Raw genomic sequence first — 19,845 nt, forward strand, 5'->3', positions numbered from 1 at the left:
AGTATGTTCCTCTTACACATGGCGCAGTGTAGCCTAACTGTACGCACCACAACCATTTATGCCTATGAGCAGCAATAACTAGAAACATAACATTTGCAGATGGATAAAAGAACTTTAAACAACTGAAACATTTTGAAACTATACTCCTCAGACATTAAGACCTGGCGGTGTAGGGAGATTTAAATTATGTAACATGTAGCCTTGAAATTTGATCAAGTGCTGGACTTAGCCCAGCAAATAACCCTCAGAACGGAGCTTTGGGTCATAAATATAATTCAAGTCGGTGAAGGTGTCTGACAACAGCAAAGTTGTAGCCAGAAATATTTGAGTTCTTCATTGGGGCTCAGTGGACTTTTAAATGTCTTGGGTTTGGACTGATGTCTTCTCTCACCCGTTATGGGCAGTATCGACTGTGATTTTGGGACTCCTCTTGCGGTCACAGCAGAGAGGGTCCTGGGACACCCGAGCCTGTCTTGTGCAACTGAAGGGCAAGACCGCCATAGTTACTGGAGCTAACACAGGTAACGGTTTTGCATGGGCTAAATTCTTGCTTGACTTGTTTCGTTTGGAATGGTTTATCCAATTAGATTCAATAAGAATATCCCTCCAGCAGTTGCATGCTGCACAAAACAAGCATGTTAACCAACTGGAAATACAAAAAAAAAATGTATAAGTCATAATTGGCAATTACTCTTGACAATTTCTAATTCTCAAAATGAAACAGTTTTTCCACACAGCAGTCAAAGGGAAATCTTTTTTTAATTTATACATACTGTAATACCAACAAAACAAATCCAATGATGACTTCCAGTAAGCATTCCCTTTAAGTGTCAAATTAAGTAATGCAACCTTTCCATTCCAATCACGGTGCATTTCTCTCACTTGAACCTCTCACCATCAAAGTGTCTCAAATAGACTTCAGAATGTAGTTAATGATGTGCTTTTGGAATCCCTCTTTAAAGAAGTGAAGAAAGAAAACAAATTCCAGAGAGAGAGAGAGAGAGAGAGAGAGTGTGTAAATGGAGGGTTCTCTCTCTATCTGAGAAATCCTCATCCGCTTGACTTTTCTCTGGGAAAACTAAAGTTATTTCATGTAAAAGGGTTCCTACTCATGCTAATTACATAAACAATTGGACCAATATGACTTCCAGCAGTGCATGTCAGTTAGCCAGAGCTAAGACCTGCACACTCTCATGTGAAGGAAAGTCCTGTTTTTTACAGCTTTAGCTTATAGCCTGATCAATGCTAAACCTCAAACAAATACACCTTGACCCTGTGGAACTTGGGGACACACTCTTTTCACTCCACTTCGATACAGCTATGACCGGAGGTAGCATGTTTGGAGAGAGAGCATTTTTGCTAACCCTAACCCTTTTCATAACCTTAACCTAATTCTCCTAACCTGCTATGAATAAGTAACTTCTGGTCATAGCGCAATCAAAGTGGCATGAAAAGAGTATTTCTCGTGGATCTTCAGTCTTTTGACCTGGATATAGGGGTTACTAGATGTAGACCATTCTTCTGGACTGCCATGTCCATGAACTTTGCACACAGACGTGCACACATAGGCACACTCACACAAATTACAGGCAGACGGAGTGACATACATGCAGACAGACAGACAGACAGACAGACAGACAGACAGACAGACAGACAGACAGACAGACAGACAGACAGACAGACAGACAGACAGACAGACAGACACAGACACAGACAGACAGACAGACAGACAGACAGACAGACAGACAGACAGACAGACAGACAGACAGACAGACAGACACAGACAGACACAGACAGACAGACAGACAGACATAGACAGACAGACAGACAGACTCACGCATACTGTACAAGCAGCTCTGTTAGATTGCGCTGCAAGCAACTGCTCTTAAATTGTGTTTTGTCCTCTGAGTGTCTTTTTCACTAATCATCGTTCTCCCTCTCTACTTTACCTTTCCCCTGTCTTTCTCTCTCAACCACTTTCACTCTCTCTTTCTCTTATTCTCCCTCTTGTTCTTTCTCTCTATATATCTCTCTCATCCTCTTCTCTCTTCTCCTCTCTCCCACTCCCTCAGGCATAGGGAAGTTCATTGCCCTAGACTTTGCCCGGCGTGGAGCTCGTGTTATCATGGCGTGCCGGAGCGAGGCGCGCGGTAGTGCCGCCCTGCAGGAAATCCGGAAGAGGAGCGGGAACACCAACGTGCACCTGCGCCTGGTGGACACCTCGTCCCTGGCGTCTGTGAGGGCGTTTGTAGAGGGCATCCTGCGAGAGGAGAAGGAGCTCCACATCCTGGTCAACAACGCTGGGGCTTCAGGTGGGTAGCTTCAGGTCAAGATTCAAAGACAGTTAGGCTGGAATCCACACTGAATACCACTGTGTTCACTACTGTTTCACTTAAAACAATAGACAATAGTGAAACAGCTCCACATTCTGGTCAACAAACCGAGCCCTTCAGCTGGGCACCACGTCAGCCTGGAATCCACACTGAATATCGCAATATCTTCACTATTCACCTGAAGCGGAACAATAATGAAACAGAGTGATATCCAGGTTGGATTCCAGGTTATGTGGATTCCAGGCTATGAGACAGTCAACCAAGGGTGGACATCAACAGCCCTAATACTAGTGTGACCTGGGGCTTCTAGTCGCCATCAGGCTGTGGTAGCTCATAGAGCTAAAGCCCGGGCATGACGGGAGTTAATGTAAGTTTTCAACCCAGTTTTTCAAACGTTATCTTGTCGGATTTCGGCAATTGGACAGGAGTAAATGCATAGAAATGTCCCCATTCATTGACTTGAATGGGGACACGCGTTCTATTAATTCTAACTCTGTGCATTTAATCCTATACAATAGATCCACATAGATAACTTTTGAAAAACTGGGCCCAGGTCTTAGGCAAGGTTACTTGTCACGCAAGCATGGTTCAATGAACCAAAGCATGGGTCTGGTTTCGCATCTGTATCCAATGACAATGTCCACAAGAGAAACAGCATTGCTTGTTTGATAAAAACCTTACTAACATGCCATGCCACCCAATTACAATATTATAATATTTGGCTGACAAATGACTTTATATTTTTTCTATTGTTTTTTCACAGCACCCCACAAACACAAAAACAAAACACATTCCCCAAGGTGATCAACATATGGTTTCCAAATTTTGTCAAACACTTCTGGTTCTTGTTTAATTTTATAATATACAAAATATAATATACAAAAAAATATACAATATACAAAATAATATACAAAATATACAAAACAGTATGTAGCTAGATAGTTCAGCCCTCCAGTTTGTTATTTAGGGTGGGTATGAGGCTTTCCAATTGATCGTCAATATTTACATTTCCCAACAGATACAGTGCCTTGCAAAAATATTCACCCACTTGGCATTTTTCCTATTTTGTTTCATTACAACCTGTAATTTAAATGTATTTTTATTTGGATTTCATGTAATGGACATACACAAAATAGTCCAAATTGGTGAAGAGAAATGTAAAAAATTACTTGTTTCAAAAAATTCTAAAAAATAAAAGAACAGAAAAGTGGTGTGTGCATGTGTATTCACCCCCTTTGTTATGAAGCCCCTGATTAAGATCTAGTGCAACCATTTACCTTCAGAAGTAAAATAATTAGTTCAATAAAGTCCACCTGTGTGCAATCTAAGTGTCACATGATCTGTCACATGATCTCACATGATCTGTCACATGATCTGTTCTGAAAGGCTTCAGAGTCTGCAACACCACCAAGCAAGTGGCACCATAAAGACCAAGGAACTCTCCAAACAGGTCAGGGACAAAGTTGTGGAGAAGTACAGATCAGGGTTGGGTTATAAAAAAATATCAGAGTCTTTGAACATCCCATGGAGCACCATTAAATCCATTATTAAAGCATTGAAAGACAATGGCAAGATAGGGCCGCCCACCAAAACTCACGGACCAGGCAAGGAGGGCATTAATCAGAGAGGCAACAAAAGGCCAAAGATAACCCTGAAGGAGCTGCAAAGCTCCACAGTAGAGATTGGAGTTTCTGTCCATAGGACCACTTTAAGGTGTACACTCCACAGAGTTGAGCTTTACAGAAGAGTGGCCAGAAAAAGCCATTGCTTAAGAAAAAAATAAGCAAACATATTTGGTGTTCGCCAAAAGGCATGTGGGAGACTCCCCAAACATATGGAAGAAGGTACTCTGGTTAGATGAGACTAAAATGACTAGCTTTTTGGCCATCAAGGAAAATTCTGTCTGGCACAAACCCAACACCCCGAGAACACCATCTCCACAGTGAAGCATGGTGGTGGCAGAATCATGCTGTGGGGATGTTTTCATCGACAGGGACTGGGAAACTGGTCAGAATTTAAGGAATGATGGATGGCGCTAAATACAGGGAAATTCTTGAGGCTGGGATGGAGGTTCACCTTCCAGCAGGACAATAACCCTAAGCATACTGCTAAAGCAACACTCGAGTGGTTTAAAGGGAAACAAATTGTTGCCACCCCTATTACTAGCCTGTTCAACCTCTCTTTCGTGTCGTCTGAGATTCCCAAAGATTGGAAAGCAGCTGCGGTCATCCCCCTCTTCAAAGGGGGGGACACTCTTGACCCAAACTGCTACAGACCTATATCTATCCTACCGTGCCTTTCTAAGGTCTTCGAAAGCCAAGTCAACAAACAGATTACCGACCATTTCGAATCTCACCATACCTTCTCTGCTATGCAATCCGGTTTCAGAGCTGGTCATGGGTGCACCTCAGCCACGCTCAAGGTCCTAAACGATATCTTAACCGCCATCGATAAGAAACATTACTGTGCAGCCGTATTCATTGATCTGGCCAAGGCTTTCGACTCTGTCAATCACCATATCCTCATCGGCAGACTCGACAGCCTTGGTTTCTCAAATGATTGCCTCGCCTGGTTCACCAACTACTTCTCTGATAGAGTTCAGTGTGTCAAATCGGAGGGTCTGCTGTCCGGACCTCTGGCAGTCTCTATGGGGGTGCCACAGGGTTCAATTCTTGGACCGACTCTCTTCTCTGTATACATCAATGAGGTCGCTCTTGCTGCTGGTGAGTCCCTGATCCACCTCTACGCAGACGACACCATTCTGTATACTTCCGGCCCTTCTTTGGACACTGTGTTAACAACCCTCCAGGCAAGCTTCAATGCCATACAACTCTCCTTCCGTGGCCTCCAATTGCTCTTAAATACAAGTAAAACTAAATGCATGCTCTTCAACCGATCGCTACCTGCACCTACCCGCCTGTCCAACATCACTACTCTGGACGGCTCTGACTTAGAATACGTGGACAACTACAAATACTTAGGTGTCTGGTTAGACTGTAAACTCTCCTTCCAGACCCATATCAAACATCTCCAATCCAAAGTTAAATTTAGAATTGGCTTCCTATTTCGCAACAAAGCATCCTTCACTCATGCTGCCAAACATACCCTTGTAAAACTGACCATCCTACCAATCCTCGACTTTGGCGATGTCATTTACAAAATAGCCTCCAATACCCTACTCAACAAATTGGATGCAGTCTATCACAGTGCAATCCGTTTTATCACCAAAGCCCCATATACTACCCACCATTGCGACCTGTACGCTCTCGTTGGCTGGCCCTCGCTTCATACTCGTCGCCAAACCCACTGGCTCCATGTCATCTACAAGACCCTGCTAGGTAAAGTCCCCCCTTATCTCAGCTCGCTGGTCACCATAGCATCTCCCACCTGTAGCACACGCTCCAGCAGGTATATCTCTCTAGTCACCCCCAAAACCAATTCTTTCTTTGGCCGCCTCTCCTTCCAGTTCTCTGCTGCCAATGACTGGAACGAACTACAAAAATCTCTGAAACTGGAAACACTTATCTCCCTCACTAGCTTTAAGCACCAACTGTCAGAGCAGCTCACAGATTACTGCACCTGTACATAGCCCACCTATAATTTAGCCCAAACAACTACCTCTTTCCCAACTGTATTTAATTTTAATTTATTTATTTATTTTGCTCCTTTGCACCCCATTATTTTTTATTTCTACTTTGCACATTCTTCCATTGCAAAACTACCATTCCAGTATTTTACTTGCTATATTGTATTTACTTTGCCATCATGGCCTTTTTTGCCTTTACCTCCCTTCTCACCTCATTTGCTCACATTGTATATAGACTTGTTTATACTGCATTATTGACTGTATGTTTGTTTTTACTCCATGTGTAACTCTGTGTCGTTTTATCTGTCGAACTGCTTTGCTTTATCTTGGCCAGGTCGCAATTGTAAATGAGAACTTGTTCTCAACTTGCCTACCTGGTTAAATAAAGGTAAAATAAATAAAAATAAATAAATAAAAGGGAAACATTGGCCTAGTCAAAGCCCAGACCTCAATCCAATTGAGAATCTGTGGTATAACTTAAAGATTGCTGTACACCAGCGGAACCCATCCAACTTGAAGGAGCTGGAGCAGTTTTGCCTTGAAGAATGGGCAAAAATCCCGGTGGCTAGATGTGCCAGGGTTATAGAGACATACCCCAAGAGACTTGCAGTGGTAATTGCTGCAAAGTGTGTCTCTACAAAGTATTGACTTTGGGGGGTTGAATAGTTATGCACTCTCAAGTTTTCCAGTTTTTTTTTTTGTCTTATTTCTTGGAAAAATGCAAAGCGGGGTGAATACTTTCGCAAGCCACTCTATAATCGTGGAGAAGGATGGATTTAAATTCCTAGACCTAATGAAATGATAGCACATACGTTATCCCAAAATGGTGTCAGTTTGTCACAGGACCACAGCATATGGTGCTTTTTGCATCTCCAACAGAGATGTGACATTTCTGGGTGCATTTACCTGCATTCTGGCAGGAGTGTAGTAACTCATATGAATTATCTTAAAATTGCAGTAATTATTGTCTTAGGTCATAGGAGCAGGTATTAACATTTGAACATATCTGTGACCAATGGTTCTCCTCAATTTCTTCTTTTAGATCTGTTTCCCATTTTTTCCTTATAGGTTCTGAACCATCAGGTAGAGTTTCAATCAACCCTTGATTTAACTTGATTGAATGAGAGTATAGATTCATCATAATACACATGTTCAAAATTCATGGTGCCACTTTGGAACCAGGACTTAAAGGTGTATAGGGTATAGCTTTATAGGGTAAATATAAAACAGTCAATTTTATTATTTTCATTCCAAATTAAGTTGGAGAACAGGCCATTTATTTAACTTAAAAAGATGGATGGAATTGAAACTGGCAGGGCCTGGAATAAATACATCAACCTTAGTAATATATACATTTTTATTATGTTAACCATACCTAACATAAATAGGGAGATATCTCCATCTCTGAACATCAGATTCAATCTAATCTATGAAAGGAAAATAATTGATTGTACTGTATATGCTTCTTCCAGACGGCATGGTATCAGTACACCCCGGTATTTCATGTCTTTGTCCATTTCCACTTGAATGTACTTTCTAAGCTTGAGAAGTCATAATTAGAAATTGGCTTTATTTCAGTTTTCTCCCAATTCACTTTGAATCCTGATATGGCGCCATATGTGTCCAACAGTAGTAAAACAAATGACAGAGAATGTTGGAGAGGAACATTCAATGTGCCTGTGGATGAGAGGGCACATGAGACATGGCTTCAGTTAGTCATGTTAGGAGAGAGTTGGCAATGGTAGTGGTCATCATCTCTTAATCAGGAAACAGGAGGGGACTTAGCTGGAAATACAAATAGCAGATACATTCCATTACAGCTGTGTCATCGTAGATTCAAACAACAAGTTTCTCCATGACGTTAAACACAGACTGCGCATCTCGCCCACTTGACACATCAAAGTAGTCCAAGAAACGTTTCTGAATTAAGCCCTGATCATCCCCATACCTGATGATAATTTTTACCCCCTGTGGCTCAGAGTTTTTCCTTATCTGTTACCCTAACCAGGAAAACTCTGGACCCTATAAGGTGTGTCAGTGATTAATCAGTTGTAAAAAGGTTTTATAAGGGCTATGATGGGACCAGTTTTTTCTAATCAGGTCACATGAAACTGAAAAAAACCTCCAGCAACCTTATACTTAGACTAGATTAGGAGGGGGATTCCTCTACCCAGAGGCAGAGACAACAACTGATATACAATAGAACTCACAGGACTGAGCTTGCTTTATGCATGTTTGCGTTATGTAGGCCTATTCAACTGTAGGCCTTATAAAAAATGAACTGAAGTCTGTCATCACTATTATGTTGATTGATTAATTCCAGTTAATAATTAGTTACCCTGACCAGATGAACAAGGTGCATAGGCTGTCTGCAGCTGCTATTATTAGTAGCCTACAGTTGATCAGACTGAAAAATTGTCTCGTTTTCATCCCATACAGCATGTCAGATCTCTAATGTTTAGGTGTAGCCTAGGCTGCTGCAACATTTATGTCATGAGTTTCTGCTTGTGTCTGTCTGAAGTGGTTGCATTATCATCTTTGCTCTTGTCTTGTCCTCTAATAGCCAATTCTAGCATACCGAAAAACGCTGTGGTGTTGATAAGCTGCTTGAGAACATCCCTGTTTCTTCTTTCTTTCTGGTTGTGTTGCACAGCTTGAATATGCAGACCTTCGTCATGATAGATGCAGCTTTTCTCAGCAAAAAAAGAGAATAGGTTATCCCTCTCAGGGTCAATGGCAAGAGGAAAACAACATAAACAACATAAAAAGCACTTGCCATCACTGTGTTAATTAAGAATAAAATGAATTTGATTATTTAGGCATTAGGCATCATTCTAATATATTAAAAAGAGAAATTAATTTAAATGAATGGAAACAGATGCAGGCCTATAACCACTGGAGTAGTCTACAGTTCCATCGAACTGCATGCAACCAAATGTGGTGCGCACTCCTTTTAAAGCACCTGGGGACTGAGCGGGCGGATTACTGGAACAGGTTAGTGACTTTATTAACATGAATGCAACATCCGTTCTACTCTGGGCACCAGTAGAGCCAAAGCAGTGCAATTTATTCACTTGATTTTTCAGTTTAACGGCTACATGTTCCATTCAGGCCTTGCTACATTTCTTGTACATTCCCACCTTGTGATTCAGTGAATTAATTAATTTCCATATAATTTTCCAACAAAGAGCTGGAAATCATTATTGAAAGGTGCTTAATTGTGGGCTTCGCACACATAGCGGGCTTGTTTGTTTCTCTCTTTTATAAACTCTGTAATTGCCCATGTTTCTTCAACATTCATTCAACCAATTAACATTGGTTAATTGACATAACAACACCAATTAACATTATCAATTGTACTAAAAGTATAATCGACACGTAATAATATCAAATCAAATCAAATCAAATGTATTTATATAGCCCTTCGTACATCAGCTGATATCTCAAAGTGCTGTACAGAAACCCAGCCTAAAACCCCAAACAGCAAGCAATGCAGGTGTAGAAGCACGGTGGCTAGGAAAAACCTAGGTCAAAACCTAGGAAGAAACCTAGAGAGGAACCAGGCTATGTGGGGTGGCCAGTCCTCTTCTGGCTGTGCCGGGTGGAGATTATAACAGAACATATACATAATGTTTCCCAGGAGAGAGAGACCAATGGAAATAAAAGTACTAAGTGCTTACAATTTCAACGTCTTAGTCGGTTTGACATTTAATCCCTCCCAGTCTTTTTATCCATATGGGCCATTTAAATGATTTCCACCCACTCAGGCCTTTATAGCCTATTGGCTGGGAAGCATTAAAAAATAATTGTCCAGATCATAGCAATCATCATGTTGTCTTGTTCACTTGTCAGTTTGTTACTTAAACAAATTCCTATTCATTACCTATTCAGTATTTAGTATTATATTAGGATCCCATTAGTTACTGCTAAAGTAGCAGCTACTCTTCCTGGGGTCCACACAAAACATGACATAATACAGACCATGAATAGACAAGTACATCCCAAGGACAGAACTACATACATTAAAAATAGGAATATACGGTTTATACATTTATGCCTTCTGAATGCAAGTGCAACACACGAAAATGGAGACGCAATAACAAGGAAGTACGCTGCAAGTAGGCTGCCACTTCCCCTGACGTGAATATAGCAACCTTGTTTGGCAAAATTCTCCTGAACTGAATTAAGCTACCTTGTTTCTATAGTTACTGTCCATAATGCGTATCCTGGTAAAGTATTAAACCTTTTACTATTGTGAATGTTTGTCCTTGACGCGGTGTCTATTTGGGCTACGGTTTGCAACATGCACATCATTTGTGGTGTGTGGTGTGTGTCTCTGTGTGTGTGTGTGTGTGTGTGTGTGTGTGTGTGTGTGTGTGTGTGTGTGTGTGTGTGTGTGTGTGTGTGTGTGTGTGTGTGTGTGTGTGTGTGTGTGTGTGTGTGTGTGTGTGTGTGTGTGTCTCTGTGTGTGTGTGTGTGTGTGTGTGTGTGTGTGTGTGTGTGTGTGTGTGTGTGTGTGTGTGTGTGTGTGTGTGTGTGTGTGTGTGTGTGTGTGTGTGTGTGTGTGTGTGTGTGTGTGTGTGTGCGTGCCTTATCATCTAGGTCTGCCTGGAGATATCACCTCCGATGGTCTAGAGGTGTCCTTCGCTACCAATCATGTGGGTCCTTTCCTCCTCACCAGCCTGCTTTTGGGTAAGACACCACATATCTTCTGGGTAAGACACCACATATCTTCTGGGTAAGACACCACATATCTTCTGGGTAAGACACCACATATCTTCTGGGTAAGACACCACATATCTTCTGGGTAAGACACCACATATCTTCTGGGTAAGACACCACATGTCTTCTGGGTAAGACACCACATACCTTTTGGGTAAGACACCACATATCTTCTGGGTAAGACACCACATATCTTCTGGGTAAGACACCACATATCTTCTGGGTAAGACACCACATATCTTCCGGGTAAGACACCACATATCTTCTGGGTAAGACACCACATATCTTCTGGGTAAGACAACACATATCTTCTGGGTAAGACACCACATATCTTCTGGGTACGACACCACATACCTTCTGGATAAGAATATCCCAATTGAAAGAGGTGATTCAGCCCAGCTTGAACAAAAGGCAATTCTTACACTTCAAAAACATTCTTTATGTACTGAACAAAAATATAAACGCGACATGCAACAATTTCAATGATTGTATTGAGTTTAAATTCATTCAAGGAAATCATTCAATTGAAATAAACTCATTAGGCCCTAATCTATGGATTTCACATGAATGGGAGCCAGTACCACTTGGGAGCAAGGCTGATGCCAATCAGAATTAGTTTTTCCTGACAAAAGAGCTTTATTATAGACAGAAATACTACTCAGTTTCATCAGCTGTCCTGGTGGCTGGTCTCAGACGATCCCACTGGTGAAGAAGCCAGATGTGGAGGTCCTGGGCTGGCGTGGTTACAAGTGGTCTGTGGTTGTAAGGCTGGTTGAAAGTACTTCCAAATTCTCTAAAACAACATTGGTAGAGAAATTAACATAAAATGATCTGGCAACAGCTCTGGTGGACATTCCTGCAGTCAGCATGCCAATTGCACACTCCCTCAAAACTTGAGACATCTGTGGCATTGTGTTGTGTGACAAAACTGCACATTTTAGAGTGGCTTTTTATTGTCCCCAGGACAACATGCACCTGCGTAATAATCATGCTGTTTAATCAGCTTCTTGATATGCCACACATGTCAGGTAGATGGATAATCTTGGAAAATGAGAAATGCTGACTAACAGGGATGTAAACAGATTTGTGCACAACATTTTGTGGGTATGGAACATTTCTGGGATATTTCATTTCAGCTCATGAAACATGGGACCAACACCGTACATGTTGTGTTTATATTTTTTTCCTGGAGAGTCACCCATTAAAGTGTCGTGGTCCGATAAGGAATGTTTTTTCATATTACATTCCACACCTTACATTGTATTACTGTTCCCCTCCCACTTCTCTCCCCTGCTCTTTTCTTTCCCTTGCTCCCTCCCCACCTCTCATCCCTTCCTAACTTCCTCCTTCCCTCCTTCCCCTCCATCCCTACCCCCCCCCCCTCTCTCTCTCTCTCTCTCTCTCTCTCTCTCTCTCTCTCTCTCTCTCTCTCTCTCTCTCTCTCCCCTCCATCCTCTCCTCCGTCTCTCCCCTCTCTCCTTACCTCTGTCCAGACCTGCTAAAGCGATCGGCTCCGGCGCGCATCGTCAACGTGTCATCTATGAACCACTGGAGGGGCGTGGTCGACTTTTCACACTTCAAGGGCGAGAACCTGGCCTACACCATGGACAGCGTGTACAACCACACCAAGCTGCACAACATCATCTGCACTAACGAGCTGGCACGAAGGCTACAGGGCACAGGTGGGTAGGAATGCCTAGGCAAGTTTTCATAAAGCATCTCAGAGTAGGAGTGCTGATCTAGGATCAGTTTTGGCATTAGATCATAATGAATAAGATTACATGGACAGGGAGAACCTGATCCTATATCAACAAGCCTACTCTGATATGGTTTTGGAATAATGGCCCTGGTTCCATTCAGCTTGTAGACAATTGCTCTATCCTGGCCCCTTACCCCACAGTTGAATCTCATTCATAGCACGTCTGATACTGATTTGACTATATGACCGTATATCGGTAATGTTTGGAAAAGTACCAAGTGCATAAGTATAAGTGCATAAGTAACATTATACAATGAGCATCATTCCTGAGGGGTCTAACGGGGAACGTGGTTATATAACGAAAGTTAGGCACCAAACATCTTCTGTGCAGCTGGAGATAGAGTTTCCCTGTGTGAGTCAAACTTCCCATGGAATCAGACTCAGGGTAAGGGCTTTAGTGTGGTTTATAATGTGTGTGTGTGTGTGTGTGTGTGTGTGTGTGTGTGTGTGTGTGTGTGTGTGTGTGTGTGTGTGTGTGTGTGTGTCTCTCTCTCACAGGGGTGACAGCTAACTCCCTCCACCCTGGGGTGGTGATGACAGAAGTGATGAGACACTATAACTTCCTGGTTCGGTTCCTATTCAACCTGATTGGAATCTTTTTCTTCAAGGTGAATACTTTGTATCATAACACTCTGGTGAAAATTTGAAGGGAAAAAATGCTTTTAACACTATTTTACAGTCCTGTTTCATGTAGGAAGTTAACAGTGGAACATTTCTGTTGACCCTGTTCCCAGGTCTGTTTTTGTTGTCATGCCAACTTCTATGGTCATGATAAGACAGCACAAACATCTGTGACCAGGCTAACTTTCTGGTTCTTAGGGCTCTATTCAATCTGTATCACTGAAGCGTCACAGATTGTGCGGTAGACATTTAAAGGTAATTTCCTATTGAGCCAACATATGCAGCATTTACCGTGAATGCAGTCTCCGCTAACGCGGGATTTGGGGACATTGCCTTTAAATTTCAATCACGTTGTAACGTTGAATTTCTGCAATACCAATTGAATTACAGCTCTTACTTTAAAGATTTCAACTCAAATTTCTACTGGCAAATGTGAGTGTTAGTAGTGTTTGAGTGTTAGCAAAATCATGCAACTCCGCAGAAGGTTACTGCCATTCCGCTGCAGGTCGTGGCACACCCGCGTTGTGCATTATTTCCATAAAACTCATAGCCCCTCGTTGTTAATCCCTTACATAATAACCCTTTTAAACTGTAACTGCTAAATAAATAACAAGTGCATAATGAACTGTAAAAGAATGAAGTGTAATCAATATTTTCTGTTTGTCTGAACTGAAAGAGAGGGAAAGTGGGTTTCCGGAAAGGTCTGTAGGTAGGAAGAATGTGTGAGACAAGTGCCTGGATTCAATCTGGGGCCGCGCTATAGCACACTTGACATTAAGGTAATTTCCAATTCAGCGTTTACCTTGAATCTGAAACATTTAACTTGAATGTAATCTCCACAAACTCAGTAACATTGCCTTTAAAAGCTGCAATGTCTACGAGTGTGATCGGATTGAATCCTAGCCAAACAGATAAGAATTTGTTCTCGTCCTGGTTGGTTAGTGTGTGCGAACAGGATGTGTTATGTCTCACTTCAAGGAAACCAAAGGTGAACGTGTGTGTGTGTGTGTGTGTGTATGTGTGTGCGTGTGTGTGTGCTGCTGAGATTAAATTAAACTCAATTAGAGTGGAGACCAACCAAGGACACCACAACAATAGTCCACATTTAAGACAAGGGGTTCAAATGTGTCTTTAGCCCAGACTTCAAGGCAGTGATGTTCTGGGCTATGCAGAGATGGAGGCTTGTTGGTGACCAAAGGAGCAGAATGCTTGGTCCATCATTTTTAGGTGGGTCTTTGGGACAGAGAAGAGTCTCTGATCATTTGTCATGATCCAAAAGATGATGGTTTGCTTCAGTGGGCACACTACAGCATATAATGAGTTAAACAATTTCACTCAATAAACCTGAAAAAACAGCTAGCTGGAGCTCGTCTGCGCGGTTGGCTGTATATTTTTTATTTATTTATTTAACCTTTATTTTATTTAACCAGGGAAGTCAGTTAAGAACCAATTCTTATTTACAATGACGGCTTACCCCGGCCAAACCCTAACCCGACGATGCTGGGACAATCATGCGCAGCCCTATGGGACACTAAATCACAGCCGGTTGTGATGCATCCTGGAATCAAACCAGGGTCTGTAGTGACACCTCTAGCACGAGATGCAGTGTGTTAGACCGCTACGCCACTCGGGATATGCCCTCACCTTCTATGTACTTAATGCTGATTGGTTTGGTTCTGTCCACTATAGAGCTGTACGGTTAGAACGTGATGTTGAGTGTGTCCAATCGGCTGATTGGTTAGAATGAATTAGTGATTTATAGGTCTGAAGGCCAGTCAGATTGAAAGAGCTGGCCTTTGTTATAAAGCCAGCAGAACAACTGTAACAGCTACAACATGTTTGCTATTGAAACCTGTGTGTGTGTGTGTGTGTGTGTGTGTGTGTGTGTGTGTGTGTGTGTGTGTGTGTGTGTGTGTGTGTGTGTGTGTGTGTGTGTGTGTGTGTGTGTGTGTGTGTGTGTGTGTGTGTGTGTGTGTGTGTGTGTGTGTGTGTGTGTGTGTGGGTGTGTGTGGGTGTACTTATTTATTTATAGCAGTTTCACAAAATCTCTATAGCAGATGTCTCTGAGTAAACATGACAATTGTGTAAACGTTCTGAGCTCCAGGTTAAGGGACACTCCCCTTCCTGGCATTACTCAAAGAAACAAAGTCCCAACAAAGATATTTACTTGCACTCAATGTGCTTACACATTGTTGTCTCTTTTATGCAGAGGTGGTTAATGTTTATGCTCTCACCCTCTTCTCCCATCTCTGTCCACAAAGTCTTCTGAAGAAGGGGCAGTGAGCACCATCTACTGTGCTGTCGCCGAGGAGATGGAGGGAATAACAGGAAAGTACATTGACAGCGACTGTTCCCTGGTTCTCCCCGCCCACCTGGCCAGAGACCCTGCCCTCGCAGTCAAGGACTTTGAGTTCTGTGAGAGATTGACATCCAAGCTCTGAATAATTACCAGAGGGTGAGAGAGAAAGATACGGAGAGAGAGAGAGAAAGAGAGAGGCTAGTTTGCAGTGGGGTCAAATTCCTTTTGAACTCCATTTACCCTTGTTATTATGAAGGATTAATAAAAAATGCAGGGTCAATTATGTCTATAAATTCTGTTTCTATCTTAAGTGTATTATTCAATAACAGACTTTATAAAAACACAGTTGAAGTTGGAAGTTTACATACACTTAGGTTGGAGTCATTAAAACTAATTTTTCAACCACTCCACAAATGTCTTGTTAACAAGCTATAGATTTGTCAAGTCGGTTAGGATATCTACTTTGTGCCTGACACAAGTAATTTTTCCAACAATTGTTTAGAGACACATTTTTTCACTTATAATTCACTGTATCACAATTCCAGTGGGTCAGAAGTTCACATACACTAAGTTGACTGTGCCTTTAAACAGTTTGGAAAATTCCAGAAAATTATGTAAAGGCTTTAGAAGCTTCTGATAGGCTAATTGACATCATTTGAGTCAATTGGAGGTGTCCCTGTGGATGTATTTCAAGCCTATCTTCAAACTCAGTGCATCTTTGCTTGACATCATGGAAAAATCGAAAGAAATCAGCCAAGACCTCAGAAAAAAATTGTAGACCTCCACAAGTCTGGTTCATCCTTGGGAGCAATTTCCAAACGCCTGAAGGTACCACGTTCATCTATACAAACAATAGTACGCAGCTGTCATACCGCTCAGGAAGGAGATGCGTTCTGTCTCCTAGAGATGAACGTACTTTGGTGTGAAAAGTGCAAATCAATCCCAGAACAACAGCAAAGACCAGCAAGACCTTGTGTAGAACAGCAAGACCTTGTGTAGATGCAGGAGGAAACGGGTACAAAAGTATCTATATCCACAGTAAAACGAGTCCTATATCAACATAACCTGAAAGGCCGCTCAGCAAGGAAGAAGCCACTGCTCCAAAACCGCCATAAACAATCCAGACTACGGTTTGCAACTGCACATGGGGACAAAGATCGGACCTTTTGGAGAAATGTCCTCTGGTCTGATGAAACAAAAATAGATCTGTTTGGCCATAATGACCATTGTTATGTTTGGAGGAAAAAGGGGAATGCTTGCAAGCCGAAGAACACCATCCCAACCATGAAGCACGGGGGTGGCAGCATCATGTTGTGGGGGTGCTTTGCTGCAGGAGGGAATGGGGCACTTCACAAAATAGATGGCATCATGAGGATGGGAAATTATGTGGATATATTGAAGCAACATCAAGACATCAGTCAGGAAGTTAAAGCTTGGTCGCAAATGGGTCTTCCAAATGGACAAGCATACTTCCAAAGTTGTGGCAAAATGGCTAAGGACAACAAAGTCAAGGTATTGAAGTGGCCAACACAAAGCCCTGACCTTAATCCCATAGAAAATGTGTGGGCAGAACTGAAAAAGCATGTGCGAGCAAGGAGGCCTACAAACTTGACTCAGTTACACCAGTTCTGTCAGGAGGAATGGGCCAAAATTCAACTTATTGTGGGAAGCTTGTGGAAGGCTACCCGAAACGTTTGACCCATGCTAAACAATGGAAAGACAATGCTACTGTTGTGATTTTTATGAATAATGACTAAATGATGTATACATTTAACATAAGAAAGGAATGTATGTGTGTGTCGAAAGAGAACAAAGAGGGGCATTAACCTATGTTTAAACCGACCCGGCTGTAACTCTGGGGAGATAAGATAGGACAGGGAGAGCCCCTCCAGAGCTCTCGTATCTGGGGGAGACTGGAACTATCAGCTGAGTGGTAATAAACTGTGGTGAGACTCATGAGAAAATCCCTATGTTGGTGTGTATGTATGTGTGTAGGGTAAGAGAAAGTTATAAAAGGAATGTCTTTGTATATGTACAGCAGCGCTCTCGTAAATAAACCTTGCTGACTATGGTAGACTGGCCTCTGACTGTTTCATTTTAATAAGAACCTTACAAATTCTTAGTGACAGACAGAGTATTTTAATTGAAGTTCAGTTTATGAACATTGAGAACAAAATTCTCATAACAACTACCAAATACTAACCGAGTATATGTAAACTTCTGACCCACTGGGAATGTGATGAAAGAAATAAAAGCTGAAATAAATAATTCTCTCTATTATTCTTCTGATATTTCACATTCTTAAAATAAAGTGGTGATCTTAACTGACCTAAGACAGGGAATTAATACTCGGATTAAATGTCAGGAATTGTGAAAAACTGAGTTTAAATGTATTTGGCTAAGGTGTATGTAAACTTCTGACTTCAACTGTATCTTAAAATAGATGTAGATTTAGCCTGTTCTGGATTTAACAAAGCCGATTGCAAGAGGGAGGATTAGAGCTACTCTAGGACTAAATTGAAGCTTAAATTAAAACTTCAGAAGGAGGTTTAACTTCTGCTTAGTACTGTTTGTGAGGGAGCATGGACTATTTGGAATATCTAAATGAAGACCAACATGCCTTAGAGGCCAGCCAGATGAGTACTTGTGGATAGGAGTAATCCATTAAATTACTTTACTGAAATATCTTTTTGAGACCGCTTTCGTACTTACAAAGAAAATGCATTGGAGATAGTATAATTTGCTTGAGCCTAGACTTTCCTCTCCGTCTCAAAGAGGAAGGCCTTTACCCAGTTTTGATTGAGGTTTTTGGCATCTGGAATCTTTCATCGTGAAACTGGGGATTCGTGTGGTGCCAGTGAAGCAACTGTGTGTAGAATAGTCTGCAGGACAATTTGTGAACTGAGGAGTCTTTACATCAAGTTTCCTGATGCTGCTGGCAAAACCAACTATAAAATGCAATTCTATGAATATGGGCACTTCCCAGGAGTGATTGGCTGTATAGATGGATGTCATGTTCCCATCAAGTGTCCATCAACTCCTGATGCTGAGGAGTACAGGAACCGTAAGAATTGTTTTTCCATCAATGTTCAGGGTGTATGTACTCCTAATTTAGAGTTTTCAAACATTGTTGCCAGTTGGAAAGGTGCAACTCATGATTCTTCTCAACTCTACCTGAAGCAGTATTGCTGTCCTGATCCTCCAATGGAAGATCAGGATCAAGCAGATGTGCCCATGGCTGAGGCAAGCAATGACCAAGCACTTCAACTAGATGAGATGCATTTAAATATGGAATGTATCATTATGACTTATTTCTGCTTTTATAATGTTTGTTCTGTACACATTTCAAATAGTTTGCAGCAAAATGAAATGAGTGACTAAACCAAGGCTGGTTTAAAATGTAGTTTGTGGTGATTAAAATACTCTCACTCATGAATATCCAAATGACAAAACATACATTATTACATATCATGTGTTCACCATAGCTGGTAATCAATTGTCTCATTACTGTATCTTTTTTGGATCATACCTCTCTCTTCCAACTTACTATCCAATTCAACCTGTAGAATTCTCATTTTCTTTTCATGTTCTTCCATCAGATATTTCATTTTATGCTCATGAGTAGCTTTCATGAACATGGCTTCTAACAGTGTTCTTTTTCCAGAGGAAAGGAATGTGAACAGGTTGGAAGAGCCAGTGCACAGTGAGTGTGTACCCTCCACATCTGTTATAGCATCCCTTAGAGAAAATGCTGCCACCACCTTTCAGCAGAGAACAAAAAAGATGACAATGAATGAAAAGTTAGACAGAGAATTTCATGAGCATAAAATGAAATATCTGATGGAACATTTGAAAGGAAACACTTTGACGTTTGTGGAAATATGAAAGGAATGTAGGATAATATAATAGGGCTGGTAAAAGATAATCCAAAGAAAAAAACAACCACTTAAAAAGATGAGAGAGGCCTGTAATTTTCATCATAGGTACACTTCAACAAAAATCCAGAAAATCACATTGTAGGATTTTTAATGAATTTATTTGCAAATTATGGTGGAAAATAAGTATTGCCTTGTATGGCAACTGCTCGGCATCTGACCATAAGGAGCTACAGAGGGTGGTCCATATGGCCCAGTACATCACTGAGGTCAAGCTTCCTGCCATCCAGGACCTATATACTAGGCGGTGTCAGAGGAAGGCCCAAAAAAATGGTCAAAGACTCAAGTCACCCAAGTCATAGATTGTCCTCTCTTCCACCGCACAGCAAGTGGTACCTGAGGGCCAAGTCTAGGACCAAAAAGCCCCTTAACAGCTTCTACCCCCAAGCCATAAGACTGCTGAACAATTAATCAAATGGCCACCCGGAGTATTTACATTGACACCCCCCCCCCCTTTTTGTTTTTACACTGCTGCTACTCGCTGTTTATTATCTATCCATAGTCACTTTACAAATTACCTAGACTAACCTGAACCCCCGCACATTGACTCAGTCATTTATATAGCCTCATTATTGTAACATAATATTTTT

The 19,845-nt window shown here is 41.6% G+C and overlaps 1 protein-coding gene across 1 annotated transcript; it reads left to right on the forward strand.

Moving 5' to 3' along the window:
• Positions 1 to 245: 245 nt before the first annotated feature.
• On the forward strand, positions 246 to 18,760 carry LOC109891361 (retinol dehydrogenase 12-like). Its single transcript, XM_031825555.1, has 6 exons — positions 246 to 521; positions 2,073 to 2,312; positions 10,522 to 10,611; positions 12,135 to 12,323; positions 12,899 to 13,008; positions 15,283 to 18,760. The coding sequence occupies exons 1-6, from the start codon at positions 359 to 361 to the stop codon at positions 15,460 to 15,462; spliced, it is 972 nt and encodes a 323-aa protein (XP_031681415.1). The 5' UTR covers positions 246 to 358; the 3' UTR covers positions 15,463 to 18,760.
• Positions 18,761 to 19,845: the final 1,085 nt, after the last annotated feature.

Source organism: Oncorhynchus kisutch, linkage group LG5 (assembly GCF_002021735.2).
Source record: "Oncorhynchus kisutch isolate 150728-3 linkage group LG5, Okis_V2, whole genome shotgun sequence".
NCBI classification, from domain to species: domain Eukaryota; kingdom Metazoa; phylum Chordata; class Actinopteri; order Salmoniformes; family Salmonidae; genus Oncorhynchus; species Oncorhynchus kisutch.